This window comes from Phalaenopsis equestris, unplaced genomic scaffold, assembly GCF_001263595.1.
Source record: "Phalaenopsis equestris unplaced genomic scaffold, ASM126359v1 Scaffold000840, whole genome shotgun sequence".
Taxonomy (NCBI): Eukaryota; Viridiplantae; Streptophyta; class Magnoliopsida; order Asparagales; family Orchidaceae; genus Phalaenopsis; species Phalaenopsis equestris.
The window spans coordinates 3,785,405-3,813,017 of NW_018165280.1; the positions used below are offsets into that span (position 1 = coordinate 3,785,405).

The 27,613-nt window shown below is 35.2% G+C and overlaps 2 protein-coding genes across 5 annotated transcripts in view; both read right to left on the reverse strand.

The window, feature by feature from the left end:
• Positions 1–17,425, reverse strand: part of LOC110031621 (50S ribosomal protein L18, chloroplastic-like) — a 21,314-nt gene extending 3,889 nt beyond the window's left edge. For 2 of the 3 annotated variants that reach the window (XM_020734921.1, XM_020734920.1), the window contains exons 1-2: positions 17,101–17,425; positions 15,002–15,163 (exon numbers count right to left, since the gene is read on the reverse strand). In XM_020734921.1, the coding sequence (XP_020590580.1) occupies positions 15,002–15,163; positions 17,101–17,313 (375 nt within the window). In that variant the 5' untranslated portion in view covers positions 17,314–17,425. Of the gene's footprint in view, positions 1–5,103; positions 5,149–15,001; positions 15,164–17,100 lie in introns of those variants that run through there. The other variant, XM_020734922.1, reaches the window with a different exon arrangement.
• A 1,302-nt stretch (positions 17,426–18,727) lies between these two features.
• Positions 18,728–25,738, reverse strand: LOC110031638 (glutamate--tRNA ligase, cytoplasmic). 2 transcript variants are annotated; one of them, XM_020734954.1, is made up of 7 exons: positions 25,573–25,738; positions 25,177–25,379; positions 21,577–21,673; positions 21,350–21,503; positions 20,151–21,259; positions 19,607–20,071; positions 18,728–19,267 (listed from the first exon to the last, which is right to left on the reverse strand). In XM_020734954.1, the coding sequence occupies exons 2-7, from the start codon at positions 25,314–25,316 to the stop codon at positions 19,049–19,051; spliced, it is 2,184 nt and encodes a 727-aa protein (XP_020590613.1). In that variant the 5' UTR covers positions 25,317–25,379; positions 25,573–25,738; the 3' UTR covers positions 18,728–19,048. The 2 variants fall into 2 exon arrangements, with proteins under 2 accessions (XP_020590613.1, XP_020590614.1); XM_020734955.1 differs by lacking the exon at positions 25,573–25,738 and having other exon boundaries at positions 21,577–21,660; positions 25,177–25,235.
• Between the last annotated feature and the right edge of the window lie 1,875 nt (positions 25,739–27,613).

A 27,613-nucleotide genomic window follows, 5' to 3' on the forward strand; every position in this document is an offset into this window, starting at 1 on the left:
GTGGGTGGGGCGTGGAGGGTGCATTATAAGGAGTGCTTTGATCTTTTCGGGTTAGCTTTTATGTCTTTGGGGGTTAGCGAGTATCCCAGAAATCTTTCTTTCGTGCTCCCAAAGATACATTTCAATGTGTTCAATTTCATGTTAAATTTTTTAAGTGTTAGAAAAATTTCTTTTAGATCTTCAATGTGTTGCTCAGCCGACTGATTCTTAACTAACACATTATCAACATATACCTCAATGTTTCTTCCTTCTTTATTAGCAAAGATTATACCCATTACGCGTTGGAAAATTGCCCCACATTTTTATGTCCGAAGGGCATTACATTGTAACAGTACACACATTCACAAGTAATAAAAGAAGTTTTTTCTGCATCAATGGGATGCATTTTAATTTGGTGATACCCAAAGAACGCATCAAGGAAGCTTGGGACAAAATGATCGGCTGTCGAATCTATTACTGCATCGATCCTTGGCAGCGGGTATGCGTCGTTGAGTTTAAGTTGGTGAAGTTCAAGTAAATCCTCCATTTTCTGTTAGTTTTTTGCACCATCACCACATTAAAGACCTAGGTGGGGTACTTCACTTCTTGAATGTATCCGACCTCCTTCAGCTTTCATACCTCGTATCGGATGGGTCCTGCAAATGTCATGGTCGAGCTCATTATCTTATGCTTCATGGATCGAGCCGCTGGATCGACATCCATTTTGTGGCAGGCAACGTCGATCAGTACACTTGGAAGTTCAGTGGTCGTCCATGCAAAGGCCACTCAGTTTTCTTAGAGAGTCTGACCCAACATCTCCCTGCGTTATGGATCAAAAGCCTTACTTATCAGAAAACATTTACCTAGCTCCCCTTCAACGATCGGGACTTCGCGGGTGATTTCGTTGGTCTCGAGGCCACCTTCACTTGCGTTATGGACGTTCAGGGGATTGTGCTATGGGCCGCAAGTAACAGACTCAAGATTGTTCTAAGTTCCCTTTGATTGTGATAATTTCTCCATCTCCAAGGAATTTGGCGACGACACACAGAGGAGCCGCAAGTAACACCACCCTGAAATCTTTCATAAATGGCAGACCGAATATAGCGTTATATGTCGGAGGAGAATCCACCATGAGGAAATTCTTCGTTAGCGTGGACGGCTTTTCATTTTCCTCCCAACTTACCGAAAGCCCAATTACACCAAACGCTTCGTTCCTTTTGCCCGAAAATCCATTCAGTGGTCTGGTCGGTGAAGTCATCTGATCGGCGGTGAGACTCAGTTCGTCGAATATCTATTTGAATGGAAAATTCACGGAGCTCACGATATCGACGAGAATACTTCCAACTTGATAATTATTGATTATTGTCATTATCACAATAACATCATTATATGGATTTCCCTTCGGAGATAGATCTTCATCAGTAAAACAGAGAGGCCGGTGGCTCTTTGGTTTCAGTGTGAAGGCTGCGGCACAGAGTTCTCCAGTTTGTTTCCTTTTTCGATTTATCTTCCTGGGCGGTTCGTTTCCTCCAAAGATTACGGGCACATATGTCGCGATGTAAATGGCGTTGGTGTGGATAGGAATGTTGATCGTTCCTCATATGGAGACTTTGCCTTGCCTCTGGGTCGCGATTCCAGGAGCGACAAATTCTTTCAGCTTCCCCTCTATCGGTTTTTCGATCAGCCTCCGTAGGTGTCTACATTCCTCCATGTCGTGTCTGTGATCTTTGTGATATTTGCAATACTTCCTCCTATCTCGAAGAAAGGCGCCAACTCTCATCGGGGTTGCCTTTTTGAAGTACTCCTTTTCCCGAATGGCGTCCACTATTTCAGCTATGGACACCCATAGAGAGGGACCCTGTGATTATCTTGGTATTCATAGCGCTAGAATGATCAATGGTGTGGGATCTTCACTTGTCTCCTTCGGTCTTCGTGACGATGGATGGGGTTGTTACGATGGTAGTTCTCCTAGTGTGGGCGGAAAGTTGGTCGTGTGCTTTTTCCGGGTTGCTTTCTGTTATGCTGATACGGTCGTTTCTGGTATCTTTGTTCGGCGGGTTCTTAGGTGTTCTCATAGGTGACGATGTACTTGTTGGTCATCTCCAACAGCTCGACCATGCTCTGTGGTTTTGCGAATTTGAGGTCGAAACAGAATCTTTCTGACCTCAGTCTTTGTGTCAATGCAACCTAGACCATAATACCATATCTAGTTTCAGATCCTTATATAAATGGGGCGAGTTCGTGAGCACCTTTAGAAATTCGTTAGTACCACTGTCCGCCCGGAGACAAATACAAAAAAGTTTATCAGGCTGGTATAGGGTGATCGCTCGATTATGCAATATGAAGCTGAATTCATGATGCTCTCAAGGTATGCACCTCAGTTGATCCCTCATGCAGAGAAGTGCCACTGATTTTTTTTCTGGGCTCAGGGATGTGATTAGACAACCATTGATTCCTCTTGGAATTGATGATTACTCCTCTATTATGGTGGAGAGAATCTAGGAGGATTGAGCTGGATCTGAAGGCTACTCAGAGTAGGATGGACATTCAGAAGAGAAGAAATTCAGATGGATCCAGATTTCCTCAGAGCTCTTAGAAGCAGTCTTTCCAGTCAAGTAGTAAAAGTGCTAAGAAGGCTATATTCAACAACGTTGGCACTCAGTTTGAAGCGAGGAAGTGCAACAAATATAGAAGGTCTCATAAGGGTGAGTGTATATTGATCAAATACTTGCTTTTGGTGCCACTAACTAAGACATATGGGAAAAAAATTAACCTAAATTAGGTAAGAGGGCTCCAACAAATTTGAGAGGCAGTGTCACACCACTTCAGAGGAGCTATGATAGACTGCGAGCAGCCGAACCTTTAGGATCAGTGTCAAATACAGGTCAGACTCAGCAGAATGTTCAACTCAGAGTATATACATTATCGTAGCAGGAAGCTAAGGAGTCCCCTGACATCATCACATATATGTTTTACTCTTAATAATTTTAAATCAGTGCACTTTAAGCATCATAAAATTTATGTCATGTCATACATAAAGCAAATTTTATATACATAAATAAGCTAACTCTAAAGTTTTATGCAATGATTTTATGATAAGTATCATATATCTTTAGAGTAGATAAGATTATTATTTGATTCGGGAGCATCGCACTCATTTATAGTTGATGAACTGACTAAATTGATTCGATTGAATATCCTTTGATGCCTGTGATACTATCAGTTAGAATGTCAAATGGTGTTTTTCTGAAAGTTAATAAATCATGTGATGTGGAGCTTATGATTGGTGGAAAGAGTTTTAATGCCCAACTTATTGTATTGCCCTTGATAGAACTCGATTTGATTTTAGTTAAGAAATGGATGTCTGAAAACTTTGTCATTGTTGATTGCAATAAGATCGTCAAAATAAATGTACCCGAGAAAACAAAAGTTAAATTTTCTGGTGATAAAGGAATGTCAACTATGATAATTACCTATATGAAAGCTTGCAATTTATTGAATCATTGAAGTCAGGGTATTTTTAATCAGGTAGCAACTACTTCTAAAAAAGTAAGGGTTTTGAGTGATATTCTGGTGGTAAGAGAATATCCAGAAGTGTTCCTTGATGATTTACCAAGGCTACTATCAGTGCGGGAGATTGATTTAAGTATTGAACTTTTGTCAGGTTTTGAGCCTGTATCTAAAGCACCATACATAATTGTAGTTAAAGAGTTACGTAAGTTGAAGAACCAACTGCAGGAGTTACTTGATAAATGGTTTATGAAACCGAGCACCTCACTTTGAGGAGCTCTAGTATTATTTGTGAAGAAGGATGAGAACTTCAGGATGTGTATTGATTACATGAAGTTGAATTAGCTCATTTTGGGGAGCTCTAGTGTTTCACTCTAGAAACGTGCGATAAGCGACCGCAAGTTCTCGTTGGCTCCCTTCTTCAGTTGTCACAGGGATCATGCGCTATTCTTAGGTCTTAGAGCACTGGCAAACTGTGATAAAAAGAGTCTCTTGAACTCTGCAAAACAAGTGATTACCCCCACGGGCAACCCGTCGAACCATCTCAGTGCGGTTGATCTCAACGTCGTGAAGAAAAGCTTGCACTTGAGGGGATCAAAAATTTTTAATAGGCATATGGACGATTCGAACGACGTGAGGTGATCGTTAGGATTCTGTCGTCCTTTGTATGATTCTAAGACGGGCATCTTGAACTTCTCCGAGGGTTCAACTCCCAATACTTAAAGGGAGAAGGCGTTCTTCAGCTACCTTCGTGCTTCGATCCATGCTGGTCGGTTCCTCTCCTCCACAGGGGCTGATTCAACACTGTCTTGGTACAATCCGCCATCAGGTTTCTCCTGTAAGTGGATCGCTCTTCCTCCATTGTTTGCTGGTGGTTCTTCCCGAGGGGGGTTAAGCGTTCTTCTCTAGGCAGGTTCTCCTTCTGGGATTGGGACTGCTCTCAAGGCAGCCACGGCTCTGAGCACCTCTGCAAATTGTCCCGACATTTGGTTGGTAATCTGAGTTCTCAAATCTTGCGGGCCTTGTTGAATGAGTTCTTCCATGAACTCCCTAGTGCATGCTGCTTCCACCACGTTCCTCTGATTAGATTCTCTTTGTTGTTATTGCAGGGCTCATCTTTTTGTTGACGGCATGTTTCTATGCTCACTGCACCTTAAAAGATGTCGAATCCGAAAATGTCTGGAAAACACGCCCAAGTTATAGAGCATTTTGTAGGGGAGAGAGAGAGAGAGCGAGAGTACAGTCAAGAACGATATAAGAGAGTCTAATATTTATTCATGACATGGACCCCCGATTTATAAGCACAGGCCCCAGTGTTACAAAAGTACATATTAATCCCCTTATCATTAATTTTTCAGAGGGAATCTTTAATAATTATAATGTTATTCGAATATAATAAGACGAATTAATTTGATCGATAAGAGAGCTCATCGATCGTCCCATAAGCCTCAACCCGATTAATATTTAATCTGAAAGGATCATTCCTGTCGATCGTCTTGAGGGTTGATCACTGCCCTGCTAGAACTCTTCTGACACGTTTCGCCGATCACCCAAACAAGACACCCATCTAGTCGTTGTTCAGCCTGAAACAATTGTCAAACGCTATGTTCAATCGGTCGTTTCTTTTTCCTAAATCAGTCATCTGTCTTGAGATTCGTCCTGACATATTTTATATATACAATAAGAATTTTAGTTTGGCACATGAAATAGGTATGAATAAAATCACGATCAAAGATGTTGAAATTACTTCCAACTAAACAATAGATTAGAAATTCATGACAATATTATTTTCTATCAAAGTTGTTGAGCTGGTTTAAAATAACTACATTCAATATATATATCTATATATATGGTTTATAAATTATAATTGGTTTTAAAGTTGCATAAGACCAAATGAGCCATTTAAAAAATAAGAGAGAAACATTCAATTAAAAATTCTAAGATTCCAATAGGAAGACATGGTTCCAACATTAAGCAAGTTAGCTTTATTACCTTATTGACGTTATAGGCAATTCTTCATATTACAAGGAATTTAATATAATCAAAGCAGAAAACTGTATTCTCCTTAGCAAGAGGTGTAAGCAAAGGCCGCACCTCTTGAAATGACAACCTTACTTAAGTAATCTAAGTATTAAAAATTTCGTTCTCCACTAAAAGCAACCTACTTTTGGTAGGATGCTTGGAAAAGCATGTATTTAAGAAATGTAAAATAAATGAAAAACTCTCCCTCCCTCCCTCCCTCCTCCGTACACTTGGAAGAGGAACAGCAGCAACTATGGGCAAGATGGCTGTAAGGGAAGTGGTGCGGGTAAGGAGACAAAGGGCGGGGGAAGCAAAGTGAATGAGTAACGTAGCATGGACGACGGGGAAAGCAGGCAATGCAGATGATTAGGTGAGTTTGATGCCGATAAGCAGGTTAAGAGTTGATGTGGATGCGAACAAACTCAGATGAGCAGGCAAGCGAGCAATGTCAGATGAGCACTTAAAGAAGTAATGTAACTGCAGACAAACGGGCCAAGGGGCAGAGCCGACAATTGTTTGCAGGATTTAAAGATCAACCAATTCAATTCTTATAAAATGCATGTTAAAAAGGGGTTTGAGGTATTTCAAATCCCTCAAAATTTTACTCTCTATTTTGTTCTTCAAATCAAACAAAAAAAACATTTAAATACACAAATTAAATGCAATACACTCCTAATATTTCCAACCAAACCAAACTTGGAAAAATCTCCCAAGGTCAAGTACAGCCTAACTAGAAAGTAAAATTATGCATAAAAAACAAAGAATTGCTCATTTTTTCTTCTCTTTGGTGCCCAAACTCTGCTAAAAGGGTCCTATACTTCTCAAGAGACATCATGCTCAACGAAAATTGCAAGTTTATCACAGATAATTCGGTCTTGGTCGGTCAAACAGTTCAAAAGTATAATATAACAAGAACAACCAATAAGCCTTTATACCACTAAGTAGGGTCGGCTATATGAATTCTTTTTCTCCATTGTGTCCTATTGAGTGTCATATTTTCATTTAGTTATAATAAATTAAAATCATTTTTTGTAGAATATGCCCAAAACTTTTAGATCTACCTCTTATCTTTTTAACATAAGTCAAATCGGAAACATATACTCTCCTAACCGGATCATTAGGTGGTTGACGTTTAATGTGGCAAAATCATCTAAGAAGACTCTCTCTAATCTTGTGTGACACAGGAGCTACACCAACCCTTTAACGGATACATTCATTTTGTATTTTCTAAGTGTCAAGTTATTCATCCATCAAAGCATTCTCATATCAGCAACACTTAACTTGATTTTGTGCTTCGCTTTTAAATGCCAACATTCTGCACCATAAAGCATTGCAGATCACACCATCATCTTATAATTTTTTTTCTTTTAAGTCTACTGGTACTTTTCTATCACACAATAGGCACGATGCATTACTCCACTTCAACCATCCAACATAAACTCTACTAATAACATCCCCATATATATCACCATCACTTTGAACAATAGACCTGAGATATCTAAAACGTTCACACCTTTTAATGATTTGATCACTCATTATTACAACTCTACCACAAGATCTACTACTACTAAAACTACATTCCATGTATTCAAAGGTATAATATTAACATAAAAACAATTGTTCTAGTATTTTTTTATCAAAGGAAAATTAACTTTGCTAGAGGGCTGAAAACGATTATATCATGCAGTGCAAGCTTCAATAGGCTAGAAATAAAGCTGTTTCTTCCCTTCTGTAAGGCTTAAAACATCATATAGGGGATGGCTTACCTCAATTTCAAAAAAGAAATTGCAATGACTGGCATTAAATCTCATCAGTTATGGATGATCCATACTATAACAACCATCCCCCCTTGACATGGTGATACAACTTCCTTAATTTTAGTTCTTTGAAAGACATTGGACACTCATCGCTCTTACATATTAAAATGTTTGTAAAAAAATATTCGGAGAGGAATAATTCTCTTGATTCTTAATAGTCACATGTATGGTACATATTTGTATAAGGAAAATAATCTCTCCTAATTTACAAACTTATCAAATATATCTAATCAAAATTAGGAAAGGAAATAATTCTGAAATAAATAAAAAAAACATAGAATAAAAAGGGAATAAACTAATCAAGAGTTTCCTAAGTTGTCCAAATCAAATCTTCCAGGATCTTCTCAGATTTCCACACTCCCCTCAAACTAGGTCGTAGATGTTGTAGAGACCAAGTTTGACATTGAACTCTGAGAAGGCGCTTAAAGGAAGAGTTCTGACGAAGACAACCACAAATTTTTAATGTTCCCCCATTAACATGTTCAAAGATGAAGTGTCTATCAAGTTCAATATGTTTGGTCTAGTCATGATGTACATGATTCCTGGCAATATTGATAGTTGTTTGACTGTCACAAAACATTTGTATTTTGTATAAGTCTATTGGAAGTACATCCCAACTTCCTTAACAATTTTTGAATCCAAATCCCTTTATAGATTCCCAAGGCGAGTGTTATATACCATGATTCTGCACTGCTTTTAGAAACAACTACTTGCTTCTTATTTCTCCACGCCACCAAATTTTCCCATACATAAGAGAAAAAGCTTGTGACGGACCTTCTCTCAGTGAATTTCATAGCCCAACTACCATCAGTGTAGACTTGCACCTCTTTGTTCCTTTTTTTTCAAAAATTAATCCATGATCCAGAGTATTTTAAGAAATCTCATAATTTTATACTCCATCTCTAAGTGTTCTTCATTTGGACTATTCATGTGTTGGCTCGCAATACCGACAAGGTATGTAATATCTAATCTTGTATGTGACAAGTAAATGAGTTTTCGCACCAAACTTTGATAAATTCTCTTATCTCCAAAGATTTTTCTTCTCCGTTCTTTGACTTTTGGTAGTGATCCACTAGAGTATCAGTAGACTTACATCCAATCCTCTCTGTCTCCTTTAGTAGATCTAGGATTTATTTCCTTCGTAATATAATAATGTTTTTTCTTAGACCTTGCTACATCCATACCTAGAAAATACCTCATGGTTCTTAGGACCCTGATTTCAAACCTTGTGGCAACCACTTTTTTGATCTTGAGAATCTCTCTTTCATCATCATCAGTAACAATTATATCATCTACATATACTATCAATACAATAATCTCGATCCCTAGATGTGTTTTACAAGCAAAGTATGACTAGCTTGAATTTAAGAATACCATTATATCTCATAGCTTTAGAACCTTTTAAACCACACCCTTGATGATTGCTTAAGCCCGTAAAGGGCTTCTTGAATTTGCATGTTATGTGTTTGTCAGTATCATTCTCAAGTCCTAGCGGTATCTCAATATCTACTATTTCAAGAAGGCCATTTTTATGTCAAGTTGATGTAATCTTCATTCCTTATTAACTGTTATTGAAAGAAGAATTCTGATAGTGCTAAATTTTGCAACTGGTGCGAAAATCACCTGACAGTCGATCTCATAGGTTTGAGTGAAATCTTTTGCAAAATCTGGTATTGAACCTATCAAGCTTTGTAATTAATGTTGCACACTAATTTATAACCAACCGGTTTTTTACCCTTGAGTGAATTTAGTAAGAATCTAAGTATCATTATGATTTAGTGCTCGGATCTCATCTTTAACTGTTTTCCTCTATTCTGGATTTTCAAGAGCTTTATGAATGAATTTAGAAATTTGCATGCTATCATGGTTAAAAACAAAAACTTTATAGGAAAAGAATAACTTGTCATAAACTACATACTCCTAAATTGAATATCTAATGCAACTTTTCCTGTCACCAGCATCAGAATAGTCAGGAAATACCGCATGAGTATTAGGCTCCTTCTTACCTGAAGTTTCATGTAAATGTGGACTCGAGTTTTTGTTTGAGCAGTTCTATGCTTACCAGTTGTCTTCCACCTGCTCAAGTTTTTTTTTCTTTCTCCTTATGTACACACGAAATTCTTTGTCCTAGACTTCAAGTTGGTTGGGTTAGTTGGGCATTCTCATCTAGGATAGGAGGGCTAGGTGGAGTAAGTGGTGAGATAGTGTAGGTGTCGTCAAGTGCATCCCGAAATTGATATTCATTTGCACTCACTCCCTAAAAATCATATTTGCAGTAGTAGGATTGATTTTCAAAAAATTTGACACTCGTGGAATTGTAGTATTTTTGGTAACAAGAGAATAACACTCGTATCCTTTTTTTTTGTAGGTGGCATGCCCAATAAAAATACATTTGATAGATTTAGAATCAATTTTTATGCAATTTTGGGAATTTTCGTGAACAAAGGATACACACCCAAAGATTTTAAATGGGATAGTACGTAACCATCAAAATATGAAGATGTGCTTAAAGTTAAGTATCCGGCTAAGCATTCGATTAATAAGATAAATATGTTGTAGTAAAAACTGTTTCCCTCAAAACATATTTAAGAACTTGATGGAACATTAGAATTGAGTTGGATGCCTCAAGAAAATGTCTATTCTTTCTCTCAGTTATCACATTTTATTATGAGGTATCAATACATGAACTCATATGCATTATTTTATTTTTTTGAAATATAAGATCCAATGATAGAATTGAAATATTTTTTTGCATTATCAGTTTAAAGAATCTGAATTTTGAATTTTAATTGAGTTTGAATCATGTCAGGAAAGGTTTGGAAGATTTTGATTGTTTCAAATTTTTTCCTTCATTAGAAATACCTAAATGGTTTCAGTGTTCTTCAATAAATAAAACAAAACATTTTGCCCCACTTAGGGTTTTCACCTTTGAATGTCCTAAAATATCACCGTGGATAATGACAAAAGGGTTTGTACTGGGTCAGAAGATAATTATTTCTAGTTTGTTTAGTAAGTTGACAAACCTAACAATGATAGAAACTAAGTTTTTTATTGATAAACAAATAAAGGTATAACTTAGCAACATAATTAAAACTAGAATGGCCCAGGCGATGTCATAACTAAACTTGATTTCAACATACATGGACTCAATAGAAATCAGAGGTGGAATCATTTGTGTGTTTAGAGAGAAATTCCTTGAGCATGCATGTCTTGAAGCATTTCAACACTGTCAATCACCTTCCCCTACTACACCACCAGAAATTCAATATAGTTTGTAAGAAATTTAGTTATACGTTTCATGTCATGAGTAAGCTTATTGATTGAAATCAAATTGCAGTTCAACTAAGGAACAAATAAAACAAAGGAAAAAGTAATATCTTAAGAGATCTCCATATCTCCTATACCAACAATGTTTGAGTGTGATTTGTTTGCAAGTCTTATCGATCTATATGTAGAAGCCTTTTGATATTTGACTAGAGCATTAATATCTCTGGTCATATGATCAGATGCTCATGAATCTATGATCCAAGTTCTAAATCTCTCATTACTGGCAAAATGAGAGAATGATATATTACATTGGTGTGTCACGAGGTTGGTGTGCTAGTCTGAATTGTCTCTAAGAAGCTTTTCAGTACTCAAGCTGCTCCTTGGTGAACGGTTTAGCCGACCCTTCAGATGTGGTAACAACATTAGCCTTTTTCTCTAGATCTTTCATTCACTGTCCAGATTTCCAATCTGTAGGGTTTCCATGAAGTTTCCAACATTTGTTCTTGATATGCTCAATCTTCTTGCAATAGTCACCTGTGGGGCGATTCTTCTTATTCATTAAGTCATGGGAGGAGTTGTGTACGGGGTCGAGCTTTCAGTACTTGGTGAACCCTCCTTTTCAGTCAACATTAGTTTCTTTCTACTCTCTTCTCTTTTAATTTCAACAAAAACATCAATGATAGATGGACGGAGCTTTGTTCCCATGATCCTCCCTCTTACCTCATCCAATTCATGAGATAGCTCTACTAGGAATTTGATTGTTCTCTTTTTCTCGATAATAGATTTAAACGTCACACGATCATGTGGACATGTTCCTACATGTGTCTAAAATATATCCAATTATAGCCAATATTTTGTCAAGATATTGAAATATTGGGTGACACTTAGCTCTGCTTGAAGAAGGTTATGAAGCTTGATTTCGATCTCAAACAACTATGCAATGTTTTCAGTACTAGAATATATTTTTCTTGGCAGATTTATTGAGCAGAAGATTTTCTCTCACTTCAGTGGTCATTGAGTTAACTAGCCAAGATCTAAAAAACTTTGATCTTGATTCTTTCATGTGTGGTGGTTGACGTCAGTGATCTAAAAAACTTTGCCTTCTCCCATGAGATGTTTCTCATTCCCTTTACCACAAATGTACATAAACACGGTTGAGACCACTGAAGGTAGTTATGACCATTGAATTTATGATTTGTGATAAAGTTAGAGAGTTCAAGAGTCATTTGGACAGAATATCTGGTCTCTAATTCATAATTAATCTTTAGAGTCGAACTTGATGCCTTCATCATGTGCTTGGTTATCAACCCTATGCATATTTAGGGCTACATTTAGTTGTTGAGCTGAAGTTTATGCTTGTTGTCATTGCTTCTACTGCTACTGTTGGAGGATTCCACCGAAAGAGGGCCTGCAAAAAAGAATCTAGCAGGTAGAAATCCGGCTGCCTGAAAAACTAATGAGGGCCTACAGGGAAGGTATTCTTGCGGCTGAATATATGAGAGCCTGCAAAAAAGAAACTTTTGGTGGTTGAAGGTGTTATTGCGGCTGCAGGAAAATTCTGGTTACATGAGTTCGAGAAGAGGAGTTTATGGAGGAGGAAATGAGAAAAATTAGGAGAAGTGATTCAGGCTTTTTGAAGAAATGTTTGTTTGTTGTTGTTCGGCCGGGATGTTCTGCTTTCCAAGGAGGTAGTTTTGTTGCAATAGATTAAGGAAACATACTACGGAAAGGATCAGCTCTGCTTCCTACGACTGTCTTTCAGAAAGGCAGAAGACTAGCTACGGAGGGAGAATTCTGGTACTGGAGGCTGCAGGGTGGAAGCTCGGAGGAGGGCCTGCAGGAAGACAGGTGGCTACAGAGAGGATTTTGACGACTAAAAAGAGATCTACGATTTGTTTCTTATCTCTGATACCATGTAGAAAATATGTTTGGAGAAGAATAATTCCCTTGATTCATATTACTCACATGGGAAAACAACCTCTCCTAATGTACAAACTTACCAAACACAACTATCTAAATTTGGAAAGAAAATAATTTTGCAATTTAAAAAAAATAACACAGAATAAGAAGGGAATAAACTAATCAAAAGTTTCTGAAGTTGTTCCAATCAAATTTTTCAGGATTTTTTTGGATTTCTTCTAGGATCTTCTCAGATATCAACAATTTCCAACATTCTTGATTTAATTGTAAGATACTAACCATAATTTTTCTACAATACAGTATTTAATGCTTGGTTTACACGAGTGGGAAAGTAAAAGCTGGGGCAGTTTAAAACTCTGTGCTTAAATTGGTCACTAATTGAAAGTCGGGGGACTATCTTGGGTTTTGCTCTTTTTGAGATTTAGATGATCTAAAGAAAAATGTGCAAAACATACTACCTTCGCATTGTAAAATTCCCATTGATTCTACTTCAAGGGAAGCCATATCAAAACCTATTGATAGTTTTTTTTTTTTTTTTCTGAAATTGGTAGTCTATGAATCACACAACCAATCTACCAAAAAAATCACTAATAAAAATTTAGTAAAATACATTGGATATTATCTACAAAACAATGCTAGGGCTTTAATCTGATGTTACAAGTCAGCATAATGTAGAATGTCAAACCCTTAGTTCTAGAGCCGGCATTCTTTTACTCATCAATCCTTAATTAAGTGGCACACACTCAATCAACAACCTTTTACTCTTCTTTGCCAAGAGAATCAGTCATTTTAATGAACTCTACAACTCTGATCGCCTCTTCTTAATAGGAGAATAAAGATATTGGTATAGGATGCCACAGGGAGGAACTATTGAGATTTTACAAAGCTATGATACTTGTTGAAAAATGGAAAAACCTTTTCCGTTTACCTTTTCAGCTGAGAGATTCCTTCGCTCTGCAAATTTTAAGGATAAAAAATCACCAAAGCAGTGCAAGAAAAGCTAAGGTATATGTTTCTATTAAGAAAGCTAAAATATTTGTTAAAATTTTAGGCATGGTGAAGTCCTTGTATGGTTTGGATCAAAAGGGCATGGCGTATCCACAAGAAGAAATGCAAACTATTGCTAGGTTGTCTACAATCATAAGATAGTTTACACTGTTTTCATTAGAATGCTTACTTTCGGCACAACTTTAGCATGGCAAATAAGCAGTGAATATTGATTCAGCTTCCACATGAAGATAGCTGTGAAAAATATGACTGATCTAGCAAATTATCCTCAGCATCCTTAGCCTTATCTTACTAATTGGGATGGTTTAGGATCTCTCCCCCTTCATTCTCCATTACTGGTGCAGCTGAAGGCGTTAAAGTTTAACACCAATTATTTTCTACTACAAGCAACATTACCTTTCATTAATCTCTTTATCTTCCTGTTCACATCTAATCTATTCACTCAATTTAGTGCATATTTTGCATTCCTTTATAAATCCAATTCACTAACTTTATTCCTCACTAACTAATTTTTAAGAGAAGCGACTCCCAAATTACTAATATTATGACTTCACTTTAAAATTCCTAATTTTATCATGCATCTATTTTAATACACATTTCTATGACAGAAATAATAATACTAATAAATAATCTCATTTCCACCACATTCAACTTGAATGCCATTGGTTTCTTTGTTTCCCAACAATAAAGTCGATTTAATATTGTGATTCTAATTATAGTTTTATCAAATTAATTTTTGAGAATCAATGCAATTCACTCATGATATAATATTCCTGAGACATTTTCTATTTAGCAAATCCAATCTTAACTAGCAAATCCAATCTTAACTCCACAAATCATAAGCTACTCCACATTCCAATTATTTTCGATAACATATCCAAAGCAAAACTTTCAATCTTAGGTGTCACTTGTTTAGCCTTATCTTACTAATTGGGATGGTTTAGGATCTCTCCCCCTTCATTCTCCATTACTGGTGCAGCTGAAGGCGTTAAAGTTTAACGCCAATTATTTTCTACTACAAGCAACATTACCTTTCATTAATCTCTTTATCTTCCTGTTCACATCTAATCTATTCACTCAATTTAGTGCATATTTTGCATTCCTTTATAAATCCAATTCACTAACTTTATTCTTCACTAACTAATTTTTAAGAGAAGCGACTCCCAAATTACTAATATTATGACTTCACTTTAAAATTCCTAATTTTATCATGCATCTATTTTAATACACATTTCTACTAATCTACAACCCTTATATTTTGAAATTTTCTTTGTTCTTCTATCACCAACTTCAAAAAGAACTTCACCTATTCAAAGTATGCAATTTTGCAAGTAGTAACACCAAATTAACTCACCTTGCAAAGCATCTCTATTATCGATACAAAAAGAAAAGGCCTCATGCCTATAATTTATTATAGATGGATGAATAATATAATATGTTACAATTTAGCAAAAGCTAAATAGTCTAAGCTGACTTACAATTGTAGGTCCAGAAGAGAAATCAACTTCTTCTGTCACTGGCTTTTGCATGGTTGAGGCTGCAGCTAGAGTATGCATTTTTGTATCATCAATTACTTGGACATAAAGGTGCTTGTTTGAACGGAAAACACACATCCTTGGCCTCTCAGGCGTACCATGGACCTAGAAAAAAGTAAAACAAGCAATACAAGAGCACCAGATCACAGAAAATTAATAGAAGAATATAAACTAAGACAGAAGTTGTAATCATCATTCAAGATCAAAAAAACAATTTATGGACACGAATAAACATTAAGCACATAATAACCATCAACCTCAATTTGAAGAAACCAGGGTGAACTTTAAACTGTGAAATTTTGAGATTTAAAAAATATACTGCAGCCACAATTTGCACAATTTTGGGAAAAAAGACATCAAGACCAAAGAAAAATTATAAAGAGAAGAACAAAATTACACGCAAAAAATAAAAAAGATAGAAGAAATAGCGTATATGTAAGATCCACAAAGCGCAATCTAGTGAGCTATGATGCTCTATTGAGGCAATGATTACTGAAACATTTAAAGGAAAGCAATATAAAGAAACTTTCAACATTAAAACCTAACAACTGTGAGAATTTCTAACCTAACTATCTCTTTAGTTTTCCAATATAAATCGTGAAACATCTAAATAAAATAAAGCTTTTAGAATGCATGGAACATTACAAAGACTCCAGATGCTGGTTTTGATTGCTTAGATTCAAGCCACTTCTATCTACTTAAAAGCCTAACACCTGTGAGCATTTCTAACCTTAGTATCACTTTAGTTTTCCAATATAAATAGTGAAACATTTCGATTAAATAAAGCTTATAGAATGCATGGAACATTAAAAGGCTTCAGATTTTGGTTTTGATTGCTTAGATTCAACCCTCTTCCATCTACCTAAAAAGGGTAAAAAAGGATATAGATTCAATTTAGGGTTTCTAAAAAGGCCTTTTGGAAGAACTATATTAATTTTATTTAATCTTCAAGGTGCACAAATGAGAATCTTAAATAGAGAAGTTTCAAAAACTTCAGAGGCTGAATAGACAAAAATGTAACTGAAACTTAAATTGCTTTAGTTATCCATAGCGACTTGAATGTGCTCGAGTTATCCAGTACTCTGTTTCAACCTTAACGTGTAACTGGTTAGCACTCTCTTATACTCAGAAAATAGTACATATGAATAATCAAATAAAAGCAACTATACATATTTAAAAAATATTTTAACATGTTTGTTTAATTGAAAGTGTAATATGTTATTAATATTGTATATTAATGAATAAAAAAAACTCCGTTTTAAGCCGTTGATCGAGCTAGCAACACTAAATTTTTATTTAATATGAATTTAATGTTGAACTTTTACATTATATTAATGCAATTCTCATTATTTTGAATGCGTATGGTGTTACCTCATTGAATCTCCAAAAAAGTATCACTCTAGAATTAGTTATGTCATCAACATGCCAAGATGATTTAGCTTTTTAATACTTCACATCAAAATTTATCTACAGTAACTTATCTGAATCTAAGCTTACAAAAATGGCAATTACATATCAGAACACAAAATATTTTTAAGTTCTCCTTTTCATTATGAGTCATTTTATATTTTTCAATGACAATATATCCGTACATAACATACAATTACTGAAGTAAATTTCTTTACTAACAAAGTTTTTCTACATTTCTGAATAACCTACATGGGGCTGCAAAAGTGCATTAGATTTTGGAATCCAATTCGCAAAGCATAAGAAATATATGATTGGATGCTACTGATGTCCAAATACTTAAATAAATAATTTCAAATCACGTCAACAACCCAGATATTTTCCATGGAATTGCTTCCTTGCTTCATATTTGTTCCATTTAAACATAGACAACCTTTTGGGGCAAGATAGCTCAAACTGATTAACTTAGGTCATCAAATTACTCATAATTAGCCAATTTCATCACAATTTAAGAAAATCATCACCAACAGGAAGAAAAAAACTATGCAATTTAACTAATGAAGGCTGCATTACGATCAACTTGAGAAAACGCTGTTTAATGGCAAGCAAAAAAACAATATGAGAACGGGGTTCACCTTCTTCCTAACCCGTTCGTGACGGGCGGCACGGTTCTCTCTCCTGGTCGAGGCCTTCGCCTCGATGTAGGGTATCCCCGGCCTTGTATTCGCTCTGTAGCTCTGACCGGAGATTCCGCCGGTGAAGTCAAGACGGAGTGAGAATGGAAAGCCTCTGCTTCCAATAGAGGAGAAAAAAGACCGAGTGGCGAGCGGCGGAGCCGGAGTGGCCATTACCAATGAATGAGAAGTAATTGGCAAGGAGCAAGTGAAGAAGAACACGAATCGAGTCAAGAGGGTTTAGCACTCCTTATCCGGGAAAAATATTACATCAGTACTACGGAAAATAAGGAGTAGCCACTGAAATCAAGCCGGCATTCGTGAGATAGAGAAAAAAAAAAAGGTACAGTAACACCAAAATATTTCTTCCCGTGTTATTCATGTGTTATTGTGTCCTGAGAATATTTTTGGTGTTATAATAACATAATAACACATCAATAACATGAATAACACATGAATAACACACAATAACACATGAATAACATGATGGAGAATATTCTCCCGTGTTACTGCGCCGTTTTTTCTCTGTCGGGAATATTTCCCGTGTTATTTATGTATTATTGTGTGTTATTCATGTGTTATTTTATCCTGAGAATATTCTTGGTGTTATTATAACACAATAACACATCAATAACACGCAATAACACATGAATAATATATCAATAATGCGGGAGGGAATATTCCCCGTGTTACTGCGTCGTTTTTTTTCTCTGTCGCTTGGGGTGTCGTGGCGTGATTTCATTGGTTACGCACTTTACTTCTACGTGCGTAATACTGATGTAATATTTTTTTCCTTATCCGACTAGAAAGATAAACCTTCAGGAGAAAATAAAAAATCCTATTTTTTTGGTATGTATGTATTTAAGCATCTTTAAGCTACGAAAAATATTTATGTACGTCATAAACACGTAAAATTATACGTATATTAAAATTTATTTGAAAAATATTGAAGAGTTATGTCACTATTATTGACATAAATACCCTACATAAGTAGCGCTCATACACCTTAATTTTTGCATATGTACCTACTTATTTAAAAGTGACATTTCACTATTTTAAAGTTAAAATAATAATTATTTTTTTATATGATACAGAAGATTTGGATGGTATAAATGTAAGAAAATAAATTTTAAGTGTTAAATATGTAAATACATAAGAATTATGCGGTATGAATGTAAATTCCCTTTTTTATTTATTTCTTTGGAGTTTTTACCAATTAAAAAATCCTACATAGTTGTGGAAGCCTGTAATTTTATTAAGAACTGTGAAGTTTTTATGACCATATTTGAGACGATTGAGCGCATCTGCATATTTGCAATTGTTAGCGCATGTACATATCATACATACTAACATACATACATACATATACACGCGTGCCCACATGCACACACACACCACTGATTCCACTTCCTGATCATAACATTATCATCAAGCATACCTAACATTCCTTTAAAAACTATATTCCTTATTATTACAATGCATTCTCATTAATAAAAGAATTTTCTTATATTATAATTTCGTAATCAATCTATCCTCTTACTTGTTTATAACATCATGATTAAATCAAACTAAAAAGAAGTCTCATAACTTCGAACAACATCCAGCTTCCAAATATAAATCATAAAAATGATTCAGTATCTTACATGAATCATGTAAAAAACAAAAACAACACATAACAAAGGGCACCAAAATCAGTACCCTCTCATCATATTAGTTGATAACAGTATTTAGCAATACAACAACAGAAATCTTTTTGGCTTTTTTTCTGCAGGAGAAAAACCAGCTCTAAACAGTCAAAATAAATCAATCTGGCCTCGTATCTTCAAAACCAAAAGCTGCAGCTAACATCGATTAAAATTCCTTATAAACCCCTTAATAAAAGCTTAAATTATAGCAAACGGGTTTAAGTTCAGTTCAAAGAGGTGGGTTGCCTGCCATCAGGAATCGCAAATAGAACCACGTGTTTTGAAGGGCGAACGAATGGGACGTCACATCTGAAATAGCCTTTGCGCTCGAGCTGGATCACATCTCCACGCTTCAGATTACGCATATTGGAATCCCCCAGAGCAGCAGTCTCTCGTCTTGTGCATGAATTGAGATTGTCAAGGAAGTCCTCACCTTCTTCCAGCTGCAGTCATGTTATTTTGTGCCACACAAGTTTGAACTGCTTGTTAGATTATAAGAAAACTCGAGATAAAAACAAAAAGGTGCCAGAAGGAGATGAGAAAGCAGCAGAAAAACGAGATAAAAAAGTTTAGAGATTTGATTTTCCAAACATGAATGCCCTACGGGATTAAAAGGTTTTGAGATTTGATACAAAGATGATGGCCAACCATAAAACCAAGCTGATGATTCATGAAATGAATCATATTTTCATATTTGCTGGTTCCAATGTAGATAAAACTGAACTTGAAATAGCAAACAGTTTATTTAAAACTAGAACAAGATAAAGCAATAGCAAACATACCTTCTTCTTCTTTAGTAGGTAGTCAAATTCAACCAATGAAAGACTAATTAGCTCATCGGTGTCAGGAAGCCATGTAAGCTTCAACTTTGTCGTTTTCACTGAGCCTTCTGGGTGCAAAACCCCAACCAAATGGATCACGCTGCCATTTTCCTTCTTAATTTCTGTAATAATAGCATTCCCCCAGTCCATCAAAGTTACTTCCTCTCCCTCTGACACAGATGATGCATCCGCATAGTCCAGCCATATCCTATTAGTGTAAGTAGCGGCCTTGTTCCCAGCACCCTCAAATTTCTTATGTCTTGGTAGGACTCGAACAAATGGATGCTCAGGGCCATTAATCAAGGTAAAAATTACTCGCCTCTCTTCAATCACAGCAGTATGCCTCGGACATATGGGATCAATGATTTTTTTATTGATGGTCCACAGCTTGTCCCATTCCATAAGGTTTATATTTTTGGAAGCACCCTGAAAATAATTAAATAAAGTCATAATTAGAAGTTTGCATAATTAATACTATTTAGAAGATATTCAAAGTAATAAACACCTGCTGAAGAATAAACTGAATCAAAGCCTCAATTTTTAGACCTCTACGAACTATTCCCTGCACAGTTGGGAATCGTGGATCATCCCACCCTTCCACTTTCCCATTCTGGACAAACCAAAGAAGTTTCCTCTTGCTCAAAAGCGTATAAACCATATTAAGTCGGCTAAACTCATATATTTGCACTTTTCTTAGTCCCATATCATCGAGTATACGGTAGTATTGTGCATTACGGTCGTGATATTCGCTTGAACGAAGGGCGTGTGTTATACCCTCAACAGAATCAACAAATGGGCAAGCAAAGTCATATGTAGGGTAGACTTTGTATTTAGAACCAACACGATGATGAGGATCCGGGTTACAGCGATAGTAAACAGGATCCCGAAGGGATTTGTTTGGGTCCTGCATATCTAGTTTACCTCGTACACAACACTGAATCCCTCTTTCAGAAGCTACAATCATCTCTTTCCACAGCAAAAGATTCTCTTCAACTTTATTATTCCTACACTTTGACTCAATCCCATCCATCCTTTCCTTCTGCATCTGCTCCCTAGGTGTAGCATCTACGTAAGCTTTTCCCTTGGTTATCAACCTTTCAGCCATTTCCATCAACTGTGGAAAGTAATCTGAAGTGTAAGTAACAGCATCATATTTGATGCCCAATGTCTCAATATCTAGTAAAAGGTTTTCTACAAACTCGTTGCTTTCCTTTGAAGGGTTTGTGTCATCAAAGCGAATAATCATCCGTCCTCGATATCTATGGGCAAAATATTGATTTAACAAAGCTGCCTTTGTGTGCCCAATGTGTAGGAATCCACTTGGTTCTGGGGCGAACCGCAAGCAAACTTCTCCAACCTTTGCACCAGGAAGATCAACTTCAAAAGGAAGAACCTTCTCCCTAGGATTTACTTCACCATTTATCAATGGTTCTTCATTTCCTTTGGAAGTTCGGGGAAGGTTAGTAGAGGGAGATTTTCCCAGCCCCCTCTTGCCAACATATATTCCTGTGACTTCATTCAAGGAACTATATTCTTCAGCTATAGAGTTGAACCAACGGACTAAATTTTGGAACTTCCTCGACTTCTTCAAACTTTCCCACCTCTGTCCAGTGCCTGAAAAGTGAGATTTAAATGTCAAGAAAATCTCTAGAGTGATCAGCTTAAAAGGCAAAGTATAACAGATCATAAACGGCGCAACTTTACCAGCGAGACCTGACCATATTGCTATATCAGCAATAGAAAGGCTATACCCAACCAAAAAGGACCTCAAAACAAGATACTCATCTACATGCATGCATGCACCCTCAAATTGTGGACCAGATGAAAAAATTGGAGCATATTCAAGCCACTCATCAATCTGAAAAGAATGTCATAAGATATTCGGAATAAAACACAGCTTAAGTGGCATTTTTTATATCCATGAAACATACCTGAGATGACTCTATTGCATCTTTACCATAGAAATCGGAAAGTTTTGAGACCCTCCCAAGATAACGCAAGAGAGTGTTTGTTCCCTGCAATTTAATTCTGAAGAGAAATAAATTAATTAAAAAAAAAAGCATATACTTCTATCAGACTCAAAAAAATTGAGAGAAAAGCAAATAAAATGTAGATAGGTGGACATCAGATGCATATTTGAATAGTTTTTTTAAAAATTATTTAATCTAACATTAGTGAGAGGTGGTATTCAGCAGATAGATTCAGTCGGAAGTGCCAAAATGGAATGTACAAGAGCTTTGAAGTCCCAAACATAGGCGTCATCATTCATTGCTTGGAAACAATTTAAATTACTTTCAATTAGATTGTATGCAGTTTGTAAAGTTTAATTGTCAGAATCACTTTCGACCAAAACCCCCACTTCCTTTCTTTATTTGTTTTTTTAAACATTATTGTCAATTGGTGGGCATGCTCAGTGCCAAATAATTTTAAGACTCAACCAGCAAGCGCAATTTCTACTTAGCCCAGTGCAACTAAAACTTGCACAAAAGTAAAATGACTTGATGAAACTGCAATATGCTAAATTACAAAAACAAATTTCAGAAAAATTCCATTAAAAAAATTAGAAAAAGAAGTGTCATATATAAGAAAATGAAGTCCAAATTGCTTCTTCAACATCACATAACCGTCTGGTCATATATTTACCTCAAATTTACCAAAATAAATTTATATTTCCATCTGAAAAATATCCCAAAAGGAAATACAGCAGGTATACTGAAACCATAGGTGACAATATCAGCAGTTATGGAAGCAATAAATTTGATAAATATAATCTAAAGAAAAAATTAAAATAAAAACACAATCATAGCACGGGTTTGCAATACCGGAATTTTCAGCAAAATTCATCATAATTTAGTGATTTCCCAATCAGCCTCTTCATTTCAAGAACTGTCAACCAGTATCATCCAAAAGTTTATGCGTAAATTAGGTTTTCGCAGAAAGCGAAATGGTTCCCACACGCAAAATGAAAAAAAAAAATTTATATAAAAATGTAAATTAGATATCCTCCCTCCCTTCCTCCCTCCAGTTTTTTTGTTTTAGAATTTCTAAAAAAAGAAATTATAAGGACTATGATCTGCAGTTTTTTTCTTTTAGAACCTCTATAAAAAGAGATTATAAGGACGGGTTACGTGCAGGAAATACAGGGAAAAAAAAAACACTATAGTGGCTTTGCATTGATAATGCCGCAATTTCATAATGATCATTCTGTCTAGGGGAAGTGGAGAAGCTTATAAAAAGAAAGAGGAATAGAAAAAATGAAAGAACACGGGAACTACTTCGAATGTGCCTGCACAACTTTGGATTAACTGCAGCTGAAACAGAGAAAAGAAAGAAAACATATGAGAGGTTTCATGCAAAAGGAAAAAGAAAATTGCTATTTGGGCCCCATTTCATGTACCGATCATTGAACCAGATTGCATCAATATTTAACGAAAAATTTTGCAAAAGGATCAGCACCAAATTGAATAAAAAATGAGGTGCCCAGGTGGTAGGGTTTAAAAAACAGCGGACTTAACAGCAAAGAAAGCCGAAAAAAATATGGGAACCAGCTGCAAGTTTGACAATTACATCGGTTAAGAAAAATACCCTTCTAAAAAATACTCGAGCAAAAGGAAAAGATAGATGACCTCTGCAGTAACTAAATAAATCCCTAAGAAATCCTGCTATCACTATGCTATGAAATCTCAGCTTTTTAACACCAGTAATACTACCAATCATACAGAAAGCTGATATGAATGTTAAAATATAAAGTTTAATAATAAAAGGAAGAGATTAAACAAACTGATACATGAGCTCTGACATGGCTATAAGTATCCCTCAGAATGCCTGATATCACCATTTCATGAACTCTCGGTTCCTCAACCCCAACAAGTGTGAGGGAGCACCGATCATTCTGGCACCAAAATAAGGTTCAGATTACTAAATTTATCATCATGGGGATAAAAATCAGAGAACATGCACAATGAACGTGACAATGAGAAACAAAGTAGTTAAAAAGAGGAAACAAAAGAAGTTGGAGAAGTTTCAGATTCCAGTTTGACAAGATTTTTTAAAGAAAAAAAAATGTATTTAAAATAAGAGGAAAAGACTCCTTCCAATTTCACAATGCCTCATGAAACTGAGATATTAGCAAAACAAAACTCAATCTAAGAACAAAATTAAAAAAAAAAAAAACAGCATCAGGGGAAACAGAAAATCTGGAAACCAAAGCACCACCAGTACCAATAGAATCGCCAAATCAGCAAGCATATAAATGAACTGTAAACAAAAATTCACTATAGGATTTAATAGAACTACAGAGCAAAAAACATTATGTTTCACTCTGCTGTAGTAAAAACCAAAACTATAAACCATGAGCCACCTGGATGAGTGGTATTTACATCGTATACCAAACCAGAAATCAAAAGATTAAGTGCCTGAGAGAGAGAGAGAGAGAGAGAGAAAGAGAGGGAGAGAGATTTGAATTCCAGAGAGAGAAAGGGGGAGAGAGATTTGAATGCCAGAGAGAGAGATAAAGAGGGAGAAAGGAGAGAGGTAGGGGAGAAGGGCAGAGAGAGAGAGAGAGAGAGAGAGAGAAGGACAGGGGAAGAGTGGGAGGGAGGGAGGAAATTTTAGAAGCTACTCTGTAGTTTTGTTAGACGCAACTTAGCAAGTGAAGCCAAAAATTCAATACAAGCCAACTTTCTAATGCATGCAGAAGGAATTGAAAATGCCAAACAAAACATTACAGCTATGGAGCACAAGCTCCTTCATGGCTCTCATGCATGTCGATCAAACATCAACATTTTGGAAACAAGCCTAACAATGAAATCAATCCAAGAACTCCACTCAATGTGTCTTGAGTATTAGCTGCAGTAAACTTTCAAAAACACAGAAATGATTGGATGAATATTTAATATTTGTTATATAGAAGTTATGTGCGGCATACGCAATTCTAACACTTTTGATATATTATTCCACCTTTTGATAGCTTCCATGACTATCAATTGGCTGATATCAGTGTTACTAGGTATATTCCTATGTTTCGTGCATGGAAAAATAGTTATAAGTATCTTTTCTATATTTTCAGATGCATATCATAATAATAAGAACACTCATGCCATGTTATCTTTTTCTATTTTTCCTTCAATTCTTGTGTAGCGGTATACATGCTAACTCTGTTCCTTGTGCTTGTTACTAGACGGGCCAAGCTTCATAGCACGTATAAAACAGTAAATTGTTGCACCAAAATGAGAGAAATGCTATCAAGAACATAGAAAAAAACCTCATAAATAATTAAAAGGCAGATAAAAAATCGGAATGTATTTTCCAATAAAAAGGCGGGGCAATTACACATAGCACTCAAAACACTGTTATCTACAAACCTAGCACCCTCTTTCATCCATTTTTCACTTCTTACTCAAATATCAAATTTCATTGAACACCCAACTAAACCCCAAAAACATTTTCAGACAAGAAAAAGCTAACCGAATGCAAGAAAAATAGTTCTAGAACTAAAGAAAATGAATCAAAATTGTTGATTTGAGACATACCCTGAAGAGAAACGGAAAAGGCTAGCCGAAGCCGGAGGGAGGCTTGGATCGATTGTGAGAGGTACTCCAGCGATCCTGGCCGCGGCGATGACCGCGAGAGGAGGGCTTTCGGCGGAAAAGGACACCACAATCTCCACCATTCTCGATGCGCCGAGGAGAGTGAGAGGAACTGATCAATAGGGTCTACGTTACTTGTAAGGGGCCTGTCAAACAGCAAAAATGAGAACTTTTTTCAGTGAATCTTACGTACTATTATACCCCGTTTCTCCTCCGTAAATCCTGGGATTTGGAAAATCCCAAAATGACGGCGAAAAGTAAATTCGGGATTTAGTAAGTCCTGTGAATAGGATTTAGTAAATCCAGGACGAGCGAAGAGAACGGGGCGAACAGGCTTACCTTCCTCAATGGTTTCCGGTAGGAGCCGAGCGGAAGGACGAGAAAGATGCAAGTTTCGGTTGCCTCTGTAAGTCGCGATCCTGTCGTTGACTTCCCGGCTAACTCTATTGGCAACTGTATCGCGATTCTTCGTTCACGAAGGCGATAGTTTTGAGCGAAACCAGGAGGAGGGTCTGGGTCTTAATTTATTTTTATTTAAGATAGTTAATTTAATTGATTAATAACTAGTAATTAGTTTTTATAATATTGAATTAATTATAATTAGATAAAATTAAATATGATTATTTAATAGTTATATAATAAATAAAAAATATATTTTATATTTAAATTATTTAATAAAATTTAAGTAATTCTTAATTTATATAATTAATAATTAATTGATTAATAATGGATTAATTTTAAATTACTGTTTAATAAATAATTAGTTTATAAAAAATTAAATTATTACAAATTTATAAAAATAATTATTAATTAATGTAAATGTTTTCTTTTTATGCACTGAGTATTGGGATACTCATTTGTATTTTTTCTATTTAAAATCTATTTTGTGATGTTTATTCTATAAATATCGTTAAATACTTCTAAAATTGTTTTATCCTAATTTATCAAGGATTTACTTATTAACATACCAAATAGTTTTCAGGATTTAATTACTTTAAGATTATTTACAGAATTTCTTAGATCATATTTAAACTAAATCCAACTTACAACCAAAAAGCCCCTAATTCTTACATGCTTTTAAATCATGTTTCTTCTCCATCTTGCCCTAAATCCCTATTTATTAAATCTTGCTTGAAGAAGGATTTACGAGATTGAGACAAATTAAAGCGCACAAAAGTGGGTGGGAGAAAAATCGTAAGTTACCTTCACAATGTCTATAGTAAGAATTGAGCTAAAATGGGTAAAATATCAGAGTTTCAGAGGTCTGTTTCTTTTTCGGACATTACGATCGTCATTGTTATCCGCGAGGGTTTCAGATAAGAGGGAGGGAAGCGAAAACCTCTATTCGTAGGTTAATTTAACATAATTGAACTTAAATTTATTTTAATTATTCATAATTAATAATGAATTAATTCTACATTTTTTAAGTCAATCTTTACCGAATAAATTTATCAAATAACTGATATAAATTTGAGATGATTAATTTATGATTAATAACTACTCAGCTTAATGAATGACTACTCAATAATTAATTAATGAATATTAAAGCATTGATTAATTATAAATTATTTAAAAAAATCTAATAATAAATAATATTCTTGGTAAACAGCTAATTAATCATTAGCATAATAAAAAAATTAATCTTAATAATTGCATCATTAATATGTAATTCATAATAGAACTAATAAACTTAAATTTTAAAATTAATTACCAAACAATTGAACCAGGATTAACCAAATTTAACACATCCCATGCCAAACAATTTTCAAGATTTAACCCTCAAGATTTATTAATGCTGGATTTACAATGACTAAACCCAACTTAAGTTAAATCCTACTTGAACCAAACAAGCCCTAAGAATAAGCACACAAAAACGATGGGTTTTAAGAGGTTTTTTAACAATAAGAAAAAAAATGTCGCCCATAAGGATTTTTATGAGGTAACAATGCAAAGACTTTTTCATAAATGAAGAACGAGGGTTCTAGTTCTAGTTTTATGTAGAAGAAAGCATCATTTTTATTTGAAATTGATTTTATATTATTTAAAATGCTTTTATTTTATGTGAGAATATATACCCCAAAATATAATTTTGGGATAAAATAAGGATTAGCTCCTTAAACTTGTAATTTTTATTGAATTTAAAGGCCATCAAGTTTGATGGTCAAGTTTGATTAAAAACTCCATCAAAATTTTTATTATATTTTATTTCCTCAAAAATTAGATTTTATTTATTTTAATATTTGTATTTAGTTAATAGTTTTACTTGATCAAATGTGCTCTCAAATATTTTTTATCAAAATATTCTTACAGCAACAGTAAATATGTATGGCTCCCAAATTATACCCCACTCAAATTTATATAGTTTTATCATTTCTAATAT

Excerpts from the sequence above, each read along its gene's own strand:
- LOC110031638 (XM_020734954.1), bottom strand. The coding sequence starts at position 25,316 with ATGGTGGAGATTGTGGTGTCCTTTTCCGCCGAAAGCCCTCCTCTCGCG. Across the intron at positions 20,072-20,150 it reads TTCAGTTTATTCTTCAGCAG|GGTGCTTCCAAAAATATAAA; the intron begins GTGTTTATTACT and ends AATTATTTTCAG. Across the intron at positions 19,268-19,606 it reads ACCTACTAAAGAAGAAGAAG|CTGGAAGAAGGTGAGGACTT; the intron begins GTATGTTTGCTA and ends ACATGACTGCAG.